The sequence below is a fragment of the Ovis canadensis genome, chromosome 11 (assembly GCF_042477335.2).
Source record: "Ovis canadensis isolate MfBH-ARS-UI-01 breed Bighorn chromosome 11, ARS-UI_OviCan_v2, whole genome shotgun sequence".
Classification (NCBI taxonomy): Eukaryota; Metazoa; Chordata; class Mammalia; order Artiodactyla; family Bovidae; genus Ovis; species Ovis canadensis.
This window is the reverse complement of record NC_091255.1, coordinates 28064213-28079163: the sequence shown is the minus strand read 5'-3', so window position 1 is coordinate 28079163 and position 14951 is coordinate 28064213. Positions and strand designations below refer to the sequence as shown.

Here is a 14951-nt window from a genome sequence, read left to right as displayed (position 1 = left end):
CGGGTTACTGAGGAAACATTCAAGTATCTGTTTTGGTGGAGGCAGGAAGGGAGTCAGAATATAGACAGGTTTGCCGGGCCTCACACTTTGGTATTAGAGCAGCCTGAGAGCTGGAGCATACCCCACCTTCCGGTCCTTCTGAGTCAGATCCTCCAGCTGTGGGCTCTAGGATTCGTTTTTCAAATTCAGGGATCAGACCAGATAGTTTCTGAATGTTGTCTTCTAGAACCTGAGATGCTTTTTTTGCCCTCTGAATAAGACTCAGCTTGAAGAGAAGGCCGGACCCACCACAGTTTTCAGTTCCAGTGTTCCGGTGTCATTCTTGTCCCGTCTCCCCAACTCCATCAGCTTCCTTTTCCACTGGTACCAGCTAGAGACTTGACCATCTGCTGCCCGCTGACAGGGTCCTACCATCTCCATGAAGCCCCTGCAGGAGGCGGCTGAGGCCTAGTGACCACAGTTCTCAGGATTTCCTGGGTCCTCCCTTCCCTGCTGGGTTCCCTCACCCACTCCTAATGATCTCTCTGTCTTACAGTATAAAAACTGAGACTCCAGGGCGTGAAGAGTGCAGCTGCCTTGGAGACACTGACATGGAGAGCCCTCGCTTCACCCAGCCCTAGCAGCAGCAGCAGCCGTGCTGGGATATCCACGCTTCGCCCAGCCCTAGCAGCAGCAGCAGCCGTGCTGGGATATCCACCGGCCTGGTTGGCTGGGAGCAGGAAGTCAGCGATAGGAGAAGCTGTCGTTTGCTCAGACTGCGCTTCCTGCCACATTTGTGTCCCCAGCGTCCTTCACATTTGCTTTTCCAGCTGGTGATGAGGTGAGCTTTGGGGAGAAGGTGTTTTCTCATTTTGCTCTGAAAGTGATTCATTTACTCTGGACGTCGTCGTTTGAGAGGTGGAGCTGACGTCCCCTCACACAGCAGCCTGTGCAGAGGACAGGGCCTGGGCTTTACAATCAGGCTGATCTGGGTTTGGAGCTCAGCTCACTGGCTTTTCAAGGGTGTTGGCTTCAAGTCCATTTCTTCCTTCGTTAGGATTAGATGAAATCAAAGAGCCTGACACAGGACATGGTATGCGGTGGGGCGGGTGAATGTCCTTCTGAGGAAGCCGGCCTCTGGCGCTCTTGCGGTGCTCCCGCGTCTCTCTGGCTCGCTCCACATCAGCTCTTAGCTCTCTGTGCGTCTGCTGTCCCTGCTTGTCACCCCAGGCCCCGAGCCCTCACAGTTGCCTGTGCCCGGGCGTCTGCCCAGCAGCTGCTCTTCCTGACACCGACCCTCCCAGCCCAGAGAGACAGAAGCCCTGGTCCTTATCTTCGTGGGATCTGTTGTGTCTCAGAGTGCCAAAACAAAAAATGCCAGGGCAGCTGCAGTAGACTCCGATGGGTTCAGGCTGCGTGTGCCTAGCCCTTGCCTACTTCAGCTCCATCTTAGAAGGCAAGGGAGGAGGAGCAAGCAAGCAGTCGTGAGGGTTGTCGTGAGCCTGAAGTCCGTGGAGAAGGCAGACCTGTGTCGTGTCCCAGCTCCACACAAAGTGCTCTCGGGGAACTCACCTCGCCTCCTTCAGTCCTGGTTTCCCATCTATCCAGGCAGTAATGACTGTACCTACCTCACGGGGCTGCAGTGAGGAGTCATAAGCCCTAATGTATACCAAGTGCTTCACCCAGGACCTGGCCTGGGGAGCCAAGGAGACGGGAGCTCCTTTTCAAGAGATTGAACCCTTTTCAAGAGATAGACTAAGTTGGGTCTGTGAATGTACCAAACCCTCTAGATTTAAGAGGGGAAGGACAGCAGCAGGGTGAGAGGGAGGAAGCGGGGAGGGCAAGCAGGGAACGTTGGGGTGACCGGCTGGAGCGGGTGGAGCAGCGAGAAGATGCAAGGAGAGACCACACCAGTGATGAGTATACCCCGAGGACTCCCAGCCAGAGGATGAGCTTGCAATCACGTGACTTACAGTGACTCAGATACGCCCATGTGCGTTCAGCTGATCAGCAGATCATGAAGTAAATACGTCGGAGCTCTGGTGTATGTTCCCTACTGTGTGCTGTCGTGTTTGATGTTGAGGGTTAGAGGCAGGCAGACAGAAAGCTGCCAGGAGGGATCATTCTTTCATGTTTCAACTCATTAATTGAAATGTCCGGTCCTAGGTAAAGATAACATTTCAGAACTTGCGTGAAGGTTGAGGCATCTCTCTTCCAGGTGGGATCTGCCCCAGTGGGAAACCTGCTGTCAGAGGAGGGGACCATGGGCGGGCCGCCTTTGGTAGCTTGGGGTGGGGGAGTGGCAGGGGGCGCCTGGCAGACAGGCAGTTTCACCAAAGGCTCGGAATAGCACCGCTTGCTCAGGAAGTCCCACGCTGTTCTGTGTGGGTGAGGCGGCGTGGACTGAAGAGATGGTTGTGCAGCCATCTCTTCGTGTACTTGTCTCCTGTCTGAGGGTGAACCCCTTGCGGGCAGGGACCGTGCGCTGGCCAGCTGTGTGCCTGCTGCCCCAGTGGCGAGCTTTGAGCATTCGCTGATGGGAAGATGATAAGCCAGGCAGACTGATGTGCTGCTTCTGTTGGAGTGTCTATTGCTTTCTAATAATGGGGGATGCTGGGAGGTGGTGATTATTTCCTGGCCAACCACTGACATATGTGTGTGTGTTCTTATCACTGATGCTCAAATAAAGTCTCATTACTACTATGGAAGCAGTTTTGACTTCGAGAATTTCCTGAAAGGATTTTGGGGATTCCTTGGACTGCACATGGAGTCCATGGACTGCACTTGAAGCTCACTGTCTCTGTGTGTAATCTGAATAAAGCAGAATACTAAGAGGATTTTTACCTCCTTTCTTGATACCATGGCTTTGTTACTTTGCCTAAGATTGTATTTTTTTTTTTTTTTAAGAACCAGTGTCATCTGATTGCTTTGCATTCAGCGTTTAACATGAAGAAAATCTTGGAAGACATGATGTGAGGGGAAGCAGAAAACACCTTCATCATGCTTAAGCTCAGTCTTCATAGAGGAAAGAATGTTTTTTTCAGGTGAACAAGAGAGGCAAGAAGAGCATGCCAGATAGGAAGAGACGTATGAGCAAGGACAGGTTCGGGTGCTGAGGAGGGTGAGGAATCTAATTGCAAGGGACAAGGGTACCGGATAACAGCATCGACAGGGCGGGAGGGAGGTCAGCAGTGGGGGTAAGAAAACCCACATTTGTTTGGGAATGGGAACAGGTGAGACTGGTGATTCAAGAGGCCTGCTTTGGTCCAGTGGCTGAAGTGAACAGGCATAGTGGCCTCAGGCTCAGCCAACCTCAAGGTTATGAGCCCTAGTCAGTTTCAGAGGTCTAATGAAGCTCCTCTTCTGCATTCATTGTTCAAAGCTGAACGAGAACAGCGTACCTCCCCAGATGTCAGTGAGAAGGGATCCACTCTCTCCACAGATGGCTGTGTCTCCATGGTATTGACAGCCATTGATAGCAGTTAGGAGGTAGAAATAGATTCTGATGGTTTGGAGAACCCGGACCTTGATGGCGCTAGTGGTAAAGACCCTGCCTGCCAGTGCAGGAGATGTAAGAGATGTGGGTTCTGTCCCTAGGTTGGGAAGATTTCCTGGAGGAGGGCATGGCAACCCACTCCAGTATTGTTTCCTGGAGGGTCCCAGTGGACAGGGAAGCCTGGTGGCCTATAGTCCATAGGGTCTCAAAGAGTTGGGCACAACTGAAATGACTGAGCACGACCTTGAATGAAGCTCAGTGCCTTCTCAAGGGCATGCCCCTCCTTTGGGACTCACTGCTATCCATGTAGACCCCTAGACTCAGACTGGGTATTTATGGAATTAAAGGCCTCACTACTTTACCAGTGAGTTCCAGAGGCAAGGATCATGACTTCAATGCATGCAACAAATGTCTGTGAAGCTGCCATACTGTGCAAGGCACTGTGCTAGATGTTGGTGAAAGCGAAAGTTGCTCAGTTGTCCAACTCTGAGCAAATCCCAACCCCCGCCATGGGGTCTGCGACCCCATGGACTGTAGCCTGACAGGCTCCTCTGTCCATGGAATTCTCCAGGCCAGAATACTGGAGTGGTAGCTGTTCCCTTCTCCAGGGGATCTCCCCAGTCCAGGGATCCAACCCAGATCTCCCGCATTGCAAGCGGATTCTTTACCATCTGAGTCACCAGGGAAGCTATAATTTCCTTGCTGAGTGTTGGTGGGTACCTTTGTTTAGGGCCTTAATCTGGATACCAATCATATTTTCTTACTTACTTAATTCATTGGTTCAACAACATTAAGCACCTTTTATATATCAAAAATTCCATCTGTAATTCCGTCAGGGTTGGGTTCAGTTCAGTTCAGTCGCTGTCATGTCCGACTCTTTGCGACCCCGTGAACTGCAACACGCCCAGCCTCCCTGTCCATCACCAACTCCCAGAGTTCACCCAAACTCGTGTGCAACGAGTCGGTGATGCCATCCAGCCATCTCATCCTCTGTTGTCCCCTTCTCCTCCTGCCCCCAATCCCTCCCAGCATCAGGGTCTTTTCCAGTGAGTCTACTCTTCGCATGAGGTGGCCAAAGTATTGGAGTTTCAGCCTCAGCATCAGTTCTTCCAGTGAACACCCAGGACTGATCTCCTTTAGGATGGACTGGTTGGCTCTCCTTGCAGTCCAAGGACTCTTAAGAGTCTTCTCCAACACCACAGTTCAAAGGCATCAATTCTTCAACACTCAGCCCAACTCTCACATCCATACATGACTGCTGGAAAAACCATAGCCTTGACTAGATGGACCTTTGTTGGCAAAGTAACGTCTCTGCTTTTAAATATGCTGTCTAGATTGGTCATAACTTTCCTTCCAAGGAGTAAGTGTCTTTTAATTTCATGGCTGCAATCACCATCTGCAGTAATTTTGGAGCCCCCCAAAAAAAGTCTGACACTGTTTCCCCATCTATTTCCCATGAAGTGATGGGACCAGATGCCATGATCTTAGTTTTCTGAATGTTGAGCTTTAAGCCAACTTTTTCACCCTGCTCTTTCACTTACAGCGAGGCTTTTTAGTTCCTCTTCACTTTCTGCCATAAGGGTGGTGTCATCTGCATATCTGAGGTGATTGATATTTCTCCCAGCAATCTTGATTCCAGCTTGTGCTTCTTCCAGCCCAGCATTTCTCATGATGTACTCTGCATAGAAGTTAAATAAGCAGGGTGACAATATACAGCCTTGACGTACTCCTTTTCCTATTTGAACCAGTCTGTTGTTCCATGTCCAGTTCTAACTGTTGCTTCCTGACATGCATATAGTTTTCTCAAGGGGCAGGTCAGGTGGTCTGGTCTTCCCATCTCTTTCAGAATTTTCCACAGTTGATTGTGATCCACACAGTCAAAGCCTTTGGCATAGTCAAAAAGGTTGGGTTATGGGTGTTTTAATTTCCTCTCCTTATTGATCTGTATGGTTTCTGGAGATATGGAGAGATTTCATTTTGGGCACTTTTGACTATCCACAGCAATCTAGTTTTTAATCAAACTGAATAAGTTTTTTTTTTTTCCCCCCTATCAAGTTTCTGTTTATAGACATTAACCCACATTTATAAACATGACATAACATTTGCTGGCTGAGAAGTGGTTAATCACTTTGAAAATATGTTTTTCTGATGTTTGCACCTTTGGAAGGAATGATGCTAAAGCTGAAACTCCAGTACTTTGGCCACCTGATGCGAAGAGTTGACTCATTGGAAAAGACTCTGATGCTGGGAGGGATTGGGGGCAGGAGGAGAAGGCGACGACAGAGGATGAGATGGCTGGATGGCATCACCAACTCGATGGACGTGAGTCTGAGTGAATTCCGAGAGTTGGCGATGGACAGGGAGGCCTGGCGTGCTGCGATTCATGGGGTCGCAAAGAGTTGGACACGACTGAGCGACTGAACTGAACTGATTACCCTGAATCTTTAAAATTCTTTAATGGGAGTGATAAGATTTGCCCAGGGGGCCAACCTGTCTTCTAGGTTCAACTTCCAACCTCTAGGCATGTAGGTAAATAAACATTCTTATCTGATTCTTCATCTTAGCTATGCTGTTGATTTCATCTCTCTGGTCCTGGGGCCCCTGTACATAATTGGCTGTGTTAGAAACCACTGCTTGTGGAGCTTGGAACGTTGATATACTACTGGTGGGAATGTCAAACATTGCAGCTGCTTTGGAAAACAGTTCTGAAGTTTTCCAAAATGTTAAATGTGGAGTTACCACATGACTCAGTGATTGTACTCCTGTGTATGTACCCAAGGGAAATGACACGCATCCACACAAAACACTTGTACATGAATGCTCATGGTGTTATTCATAATAGCGACAAGAAAAGCAAAGAACCCAAATATCCATCAACTGATGAATAGATGAGGAAATGCAGTGTAGTCATACAATAATAATGAAAAGGAATGAAGCCCGGATACACCCTGCGATACGGGTGAACCTTGCTATGCTAAATGAAAGAAGCTAGTCACAGAATGCGAAGCTGCATGATTCCATTTATGTGAAATGTCCATAACAGGCAGATCTATGGCGACATAAAGCAGGTTAACTTAGAGGCTTGGGACATAGGTACTGGGAGGAGCAAGAGTGACTGCTAATTGGTACGGGGTTTCTTTATGGAGTGATGAAAATATTTTAAAACTAGATCATGATTGTACAACTCTTGAGTATGTCAGAAACCACTGAATTGTGTACTTTAAATGAGTGAATTGTGTGGTATGTGAATTACATCTCAATAAAACTCCTAAAAAGAAAATGAAATTAGATGCCAGGAGAAAACTGAATAAATCCCAGTGCATCTGAAGGGTACCACCCAGTCTATCATTAATTTCTAGAAGATACCCTCCTTGATACCTTACGCTAGTAAAGTAATGCTTAAAATTCTCCAAGCCAGGCTTTAGTAATACATGAACCGTGAACTTCCAGATGTTCAAGCTGGTTTTAGAAAAGGCAGATGAACCAGAGATCAAGTTGCCAACATCTGTTGGATCATCGAAAAAGCAAGGGAGTTCCAGAAAAACACTTATTTCTGCTTTATTGACTATGCCAAAGCCTTTGACTGTGTGGATCACAATCAACTGTGGAAAATTCTGAGAGATGGGAATACCAGACCACCTGACCTGCCTCTTGAGAAATCTATATGCAGGTCAGGAAGCAACAGTTAGAACTGGACATGGAACAACAGACTGGTTCCAAATAGGAAAAGGAGTACGTCAAGGCTGTATATTGTCACCCTGCTTATTTAACTTCTATGCAGAGTACATCATGAGAAATGCTGGGCTGGAAGAAGCACAAGCTGGAATCAAGATTGCTGGGAGAAATATCAATCATCTCAGATATGCAGATGACACCACCCTTATGGCAGAAAGTGAAGAAGAACTAAAGAGCCTCTTGATGAAAGTGAAAGAGGAGAGTGAAAAAGTTGGCTTAAAGCTCAATATTTGGAAAACTAAGATCATGACATCGGGTCCCATCACTTCATGGGAAATAGATGGAGAAACAGTGGAAACAGTGTCAGACTTTATTTTGGGGGGCTCCAAAATCACTGCTGATGGTGAGTGCAGCCATGAAATTAAAAGATGCTTACTCCTTGGAAGGAAAGTTATGACCAACCTAGGTAGCATATTAAAAAGCAGAGACATTACTCTGCCAATAAAGGTCCATCTAGTCAAGGCTATGGTTTTTCCAGTAGTCATGTATGGATGTGAGAGTTGGACTATAAAGAAAGCTGAGTGCCGAAGAATTGATGTTTTTGAACTGTGGTGCTGGAGAAGACTCTTGAGAGTCCCTTGGACTGCAAGGAGATCCAACCAGTCCATCCTAAAGGAGATCAGTCCTGGGTGTTCATTGGAAGGACTGATGTTGAAGCTGAAACTCCAGTACTTTGGCCACCTCATGCGAAAAGCTGACTCATTGGAAAAGACCCTGATGCTGGGAATGTTTGAGGGCAGGAGGAGAAGGGGACGACAGAGGATGAGATGGTTGGATGGCATCACCGACTCAGTGGACATGGGTTGGGGAGTTGGTGATGGATAGGGAGGCCTGATGTGCTGCGGTTCATGGGGTTGTAAAGAGTCGGACACAACTGAGCGACTTAACTGAACTCACCCTCCTTGATGAGTTTCTGTTGAAGGAAACAATTGTCTTCTCTTTCCAGTGGTGTCCAAAGCTGAATTTTTCTACTGGGAACAAGGGCCAGTCCTCATGCCTTCTGCACTCAACTGTGCTCAGTTTATAATCCTGTGAGATGGTTCTCCCCTTTCTTCAGAGAGAGACAAGCTTACCGAAGCTAAGGCATTTGTCCAGGGTCACATCTCAAGAACTCGCGTCTCCCAGGTTGGGCCCTTTCTAGAGACTGAAGGCTGCTCTTCCAGAGGCTCTGAGGTGATAACCTATCTACATTGTTATGTTAAAAACTTTATAAAAAATTCTCATCCCCTCTTAGAAGTCTAAGAGATACAAAGAGACTTGAGGAAATGAAGTGACTTTGGATTACAAAAAGTTTAACTGAGTTTCCCAGCTGGAGTGCCCTAGGTTTGTCACCTCCACTTGAAGCAACCTCAACCCATTATCCCAGCATGCCATACTTATAGTGTCCCTTTTAACATAAGCCAAGGAATGAAAAGGATCAGGAAGTGCTGAGGTCTTGTCCTTAGCATTTTCTGTGCCTGAAAGCACTGAACTGAGGTGTCTCTGTGATGTGTATATGGCTACCACAGCCCAGAAGATGTCTGATCTTGTTAAAAATGGACTAATAGCTATGTGACTTTGGGAAAGTTACTCAGTGTTACTAAGCCACACTTTTCTCATTTGGATGATGGAGACAAAAATAATAGCTGTCTCCTAGTGCTGTTCTGAGGATTCAGTGAGATACTGCATGTAACATACTTAACCTGGAGCCTGGTACATGGCTAACGCTAAATAAATGTAGCTGCTATGATTGTTAATTGCATGGGGTCTCCTTGCTCTGGAGGTTGTCTGGGGCCAATTTGATTTCTCTCTGTACATTATTTCCTGGGCTTCCCAGGTGGCACTAGTGGTAAAGAATCTGCCTGCCAGTGCATAAGATGTAAGAGACAGGGGTTCAATCCCTGGGTTGAGAAGATCCCCTGGAGGAGGGCATGGCAGTCCACTCCAGTATTCTTGCCTGGAGAATCCCATGGACAGAGGAGCCTGGTGAGCTATAGTCCACAGGGTCACACAGAGTCGGACCCAACTGAAGCAACTTAGCACACACATACATTATTTCACTGATTAGGGAAAGCAAACTCATTTTAACTTCCTAAAAACTTCTATCAGAAAAGAAATGTGAGGAGAAAGGAGGAGTCATATTTTCATGTCACATGTGGGGGCTGGCATGTCAGGGCACATTTCAGAAGTGACCAGGGCTTCTGTTTGCACAAAGATCTTCAAGCCCTTCTGGGAAGCATGAAGACAAGTTGAAACATAGGTCTGGCTGTGGCTAAGATGCTGAAGCAAGGAAAAGGGCAAAAGCTACCTCTTGAAAACCTGAAGGATTCTTTCCATGTTTTTCATATCTATTGCTGGGTAACAAGTTACCTCAAAATTTAGTGGCTCAGAATGGCAACGACTTATTATTCCTCATTATTCTGTCTGTCAGGAATCCAGGCAGGGCTTGGTTGGGTGGTGGCAAGTAGTGAGAGCTGGGCCACTCTGTTCAGATGGTAGCTGGGCTGAGCTGAAAGGTTTGGGAAGATTTCACTTAAATGTGTGGCACCCTGGTTTTCCTCTGTGTGGCTTCTCCACATGGTCTGTCATTCAGAAGACCATGCATTTCTTTACTGTGTGGTGGCTGCCTTCCTCAGAGTACGTGAGTTTCACCTTTTGCATGTCCTCAAAGTCTGGACTGGAATGACGCTTCTGCCTCATTCTGTTGGTTGGAGCAAGTCCCAGGGCTAGCCCTGAGTCAAGGAAAGAGGAACTAGACTCTGCATCTCTCTTTTGGCTGCACCATGTGCAGCATGCGGGATCTGACTCCCCAGCCAGGGATCTGCTACAATGTCTGCTGCAGTGGAGGTACTGGAACGGTGGAATCTTAACCGCTGGACCACCAGCGTAGTTCCTAGACTTTACATCTTGATGGAAGGAGTAGCATGCGCATACAATGGAGAGAGACATTGATGGTGGCCGCCTTTGGAGACCATCCGCCACACGCAGCGAGCTGAAAATTTAAATTTTGGGAAGGTAGAAACAAAACGCTTTAAGGCAGACCCTGGTTGAAGGAAGGACAATTTTGGAAGCAACACTGAGGTGCAACACTATAAATGTTCCCCTGACTCAACTCAAGCTATTCCCATCAGTCTTAGAGACTGAGAGAGAGTAATAATCGACTTGATAATTTAGGGTGCACTATGACATTGCAAGAGCCAGGCCATCTTGTTCGGGATTCTGGTACAAGAATTACAACTCTGGTCAGAGGAGCTAAGTGTTAGCAAGGATTGATGGGAATTAAATTGGTTCAGCCACCATGGAGAACAGCATGGAGATTCCTTTTAAACAATTAAAGATAGAGCTATCATGTGACCCAGCAACCCCGCTTCTGGGTGTGTATCCAAGGGAATTGAAATCAGGATATGGCAGAGAGATCTGTACTCCCCTGTTCAGTGCAGCACTCTTCGCAATAGGCAAGATATGGAATTGACTTAAGTGTGTTGTCAATGGATGAATAGATAAAGAAGATGTGCCATATGGAATACTATTCAGCGTAGGAAGGAAAGAAAGCCTGCCATTTGCAACAGCACGTGTGGACCCTGAGGGCACTGTGCTAAGAGAAATAAGTCAGACAGAAGGACAACTAACTATATATGGTCTCACTTACCTGAGAAATCTAAAAAAGCTGAATTCTTAGAGATAGTAGAGTGGTGGTTACCAGGGGCTGGGGTGTGGGATGAAAGGGGGGATAAAGGGTACAGAGTTTCAATTATAAGATAAATATGTCCTGTGGGGTCTAGTGTATAGCATGGTGATTACAGCTAGCAATACTTTTATAAACTGTGCATTTTATAAATTATAAACTTGAAAGTTTCAAGGAGAATATATCTTAAATGTTCTCAAAAATTTAAAAAATGGTAATTTTATGAGATGGGGTTTTTAATCATTAATGGCAGTAATCATTTTGCAACATAGAAGTGCATCAAGTCCACACATTGTACACCTTAAACTATTACACAAGGTCGTCACGTGTCAGTTATATCTCAATAAAACTGGAAAAAAAAAAAAACGCCCTCTGGTCAGGAGAGGGCCTTCTCTCAGTGAGAACAATGGAGTAATGATGGGAGGAAGAAATGAGTGGCCACAGATATGAATGGGTTCACAGGAGTGAAGTGAAGGAGAGTGATGTGAGCATGGCAGCAAAAAGCCCCAGAGACATGGCTGGTCCCCTTGATGGGGAGCAGTGGTGGGGCATCAGACAGCTGAAACCGAGGCCACTTGAGGTGGGCATGGAGTGGCTTTGGAAGCTGTCGCAGAAGATCCATGGTGTGGTTGCCTCTGAGACCATGTGGGCAGCCTGGAACCTGGCTGGAGGCAGGAGGACCATGTGAGGTGGGATGCCAGTGATGCCTACGTTTAGCCATCTCTCAGTGATTATCTCCCAACAGGGGAAGCACATACATTAGGTTATATGGTTTTTGTTTTTTGGTTTTTTTTTGGAGGGGATCATATTCTCATAGGGAAAAATTAGTTAAGAACTGAGTGCATGGCTGAAGACATTAAAAATACGTCATTTGTTACTTGGAACCAATGGCTTTGAATTTCACTAAGGCAACCTTCACAAAAGAAATAGCACCAAGGATGCTTGTGTCTTCTCTTCAAAGGGTCCAAACATGGAATACTACTCAGCAATCAAAAGGAACTAACTAGTGATACATAAACCAGCTTGAATTAATCTCAATGGCATTATGACGATAAGAGAAGCATAGTTTACATGTAACCAAGCTTACATAGGTTATGATTCCACTTACATGACAGTCTCAGACAAAGCTACGCTAACTGACGACGGATCAGTGGTTACCAGAGGTTGGGGTAGTGGGAGCGTGTATCTATCAAGAGGTAGTGTGAGGAAGATTTGGGGGTGAAAAGGCTGTTCTGTGTCCTATTGGAGTAGTGGTCACATGAATCTGTACATGTGTTGAAATTCATAGACCTGTACTTGCCCCCAGAAGTCAATTTCACTGCATGGTTTTTCTTTAAATGGCCCAACCATCATTGATAGGATTTGGAGTCCTTTATGTCATAGCTTCCTCCATGATCAAGGGAGGGTGATCTCCTAACTTGTTCTCTGTCCTCAGAAACAAAATGAAGAAAGGCAAAACATTGCTGAAGACAGGGATTCTTGAAAATACCGTCCTTTTAGGTTTTGCAAGGAAAACAAAAGACAGAGGGCAAGATGGTAGAGGGGGAAAAAAGAGAGGGAAAGAGGGTATTCTGGAATCACTATTATGAATTATTATATTTTTAATACTTGTTACCTGCTAGGCAGTCAAGTTATAGGTGCCTTGCTTCAATTTTCTCTGAGAGGTATATACTATTACTAGCCTCACTTTGCAGATGAAAGAATTAAGGCCCAGAGAAGTAAAACAATTTGCCCAGGGTCACACAGCCAGTGGACAGTAGGACTGGGATTGAATTCAAAGCCAGTGCTCTTCATTCACATGTCGTTCATCCTACCTCCCAGGCCACATCATTTCAGCCCTGTATCTTTGAGTTCCTTGATCCCTGGGCTTAAGATTTATATTTTGTTTCCTCTTCTCTCGACCCTCAAGGATTTGGTCTTGGATGTTCTCTCCCTGTTCATTCCATCTCCCGCTTTTGCCGAGATATTCCTCCTGGACCAGCCTCTCAGCAGACCCTGGTGTGACTTGGAAGTGTTACAAAGGTTTCCATCAGCTCAGAGGCCCTTATATTTTGGAGGGTTATAATATATGACATTCAATTCTCATTATCCAGTTGCTAGTGTAATTAATGTATTCTGACTGGCCATTGCTGCAGAAATCTTACTATATTGTGGGCCAAACCATGTGCCCTACAACTTAACAATGACTCTAAAAGGCCCTTCTTATCTAGCTTCTTCCTGGCTCTGGCCTCCTCTCCCAAGCCTCCCTCCCCACTCCTACTCAGCTGCAGCTGCATCCTGTTACCTGCCCCACTGGGCCCAGGGGTTTGGGCTCCAGTCCCAGCTTTGTTTCTGTTCCCCTACCTGGTGTGCCCTCCCCTCAGTCCATCTGCCAGATTCCTTACCCTTCTTGCAAAGCTCCTCTACAAAGTCTTTCTTGACCTCTGTCCACAGGCAACTCCGATCTCTCCCTAAGAATTCTACCATCTCTAGAACGTTTCTCATAGTTACTCAATATCTACCCTTTCTGCGTGTCTTTCGTGGGTACTTGATATGGAGGTGGATGCTTGGTGTATGTTATCTCGAATTCTGGCAGCCACCACGAGAGGAAGCATTCATGTTTCCATTGACTGATGAGGACACAAGCTCAGGGGAGAGAAGGACTGGCCCAGGCTCTCACAGACGTTAATGGTAGAACCAGAATTGATGCCGGGTTTGTATGACTCCAGCACTCAGTCAAGTTTTGCCGATTGAATGGGATTACTCAGCCAGGTGGAGGCTGCCACAGTGGGTGGTGGCTGTGTGTTCTCAACAGTCGCCTGATGGAAGGGGCTTGGCATAGCAGTCTGGTTGGGAGGGGAGCAGCTAAAAGATAGTCTGATGCTGCCCAAAGGCAGCAATCATACTGCTTTTTATGGATTGTGTGTTTATGGAAGGGATCTTTAGAATGGCTTAATAGAAATTATGGGGGGACTGAAACCCCTTTATAAGCACTGTGGATGGAGTCAAGGAAAAGTTGAGGGTAGAGGACTGGGTCAGAGAAACAGAAGGCAGAAATGCAGCTGGGGGGGAGGCATGTGTTTATATCAGGCTGATCAACCATCCTGCTTCATCATTCACACTGAGTCAGACCCAAGAGGCATTTCACAGAAAGTGGATGGTGCCATCATTCCCTAGAGGACTCTCCATTCCAAAAGAGATGTGTAAAAGAAGAAATTCTGTGAGTGTTAATAATAAACAGCCATTTAGAAAGCTCTCATTGAACAGCATTCCCTGCTCCTGAGAAGGCTGTAGCTATTATTACTTTCTTTTTTTCCCTAAGAACAGGAAAAAAAAAATTAGCTGGGAAAAGCAAGAAACAATTGCTGTTGTTAACAATAAAATCATGACATTTGAATATCAAATTTTCAACTTTTTCAAAGAGCTATCCTATATGTTTCTCACTTCCATTAAGTGAGATGACAGGAGAGCCTCTTACTCCTAATCCACAGGCAAAAACAAAAGCTCTCAATGATGGATCAGAACCTGATGGGGCCCTGCATTGCTCATCATCGAAATTAGAACTTACTCGGTGAGCTGTTGTGGGCACAGAGAGAGAGAGGAATTAGCCAGGTCCTTGCTGTTTGGAAGCGAGCTGAACCTTGGGTCCTGGTAGACAGAAAACCATCACTGTGAAAAAGCAGGTAAGGTGTTGTGCCCTTTACTTTCCTTGTTGGTCATTTTGGATTTGTTCAGGTTGACAAAGACAGACATTTTCAATGATAGTCAAATTACATCACCAATAGTACTAGGCAACATCCTTGTGTGCAGGGCAAAGTTCAGCATTTTCTGGACCGACCAGTCAGAGACGAATAATTTGCTTGTTGATATTTGATCCCTGATGCCTGCCAATCCAGGAGATACAGGAGACTCTTGTTTGATCCCTACGTCGGGAAGATTCCCTGGAGGAAGAAATAGTAACCCATCCAGTATTCTTGCCAGGATAATCCCATAGACAGAGGAGCCTGGCGGTCTACAGTCCCTGGGATCGCAAGGAGTCAGACATGCCTGAGCACACACACACGTGCACACCTTCATGATGTGTGCCTTCATCTCTTC

The 14951-nt window shown here is 46.4% G+C and overlaps 1 protein-coding gene across 27 annotated transcripts in view; it reads left to right on the top strand.

Moving 5' to 3' along the window:
* LYRM9 (LYR motif containing 9) overlaps positions 1-14951 on the top strand; it is an 82801-nt gene that overhangs the window by 12504 nt on the left and 55346 nt on the right. For 14 of the 27 annotated variants that reach the window (XR_011247000.1, XR_011246990.1, XR_011246991.1 and 11 more), the window contains one exon: positions 536-820. Coding sequence is in view for 4 of the 27 variants with exons in the window: in XM_069542694.1 (XP_069398795.1) it covers positions 536-547 (12 nt within the window). In the remaining 23 variants the exon portion in view is untranslated. Of the gene's footprint in view, positions 1-535; positions 2688-2886; positions 3101-5642; positions 6039-6925; positions 8947-14951 lie in introns of those variants that run through there. The other 13 variants (XM_069542694.1, XM_069542692.1, XM_069542695.1 and 10 more) reach the window with 6 other exon arrangements.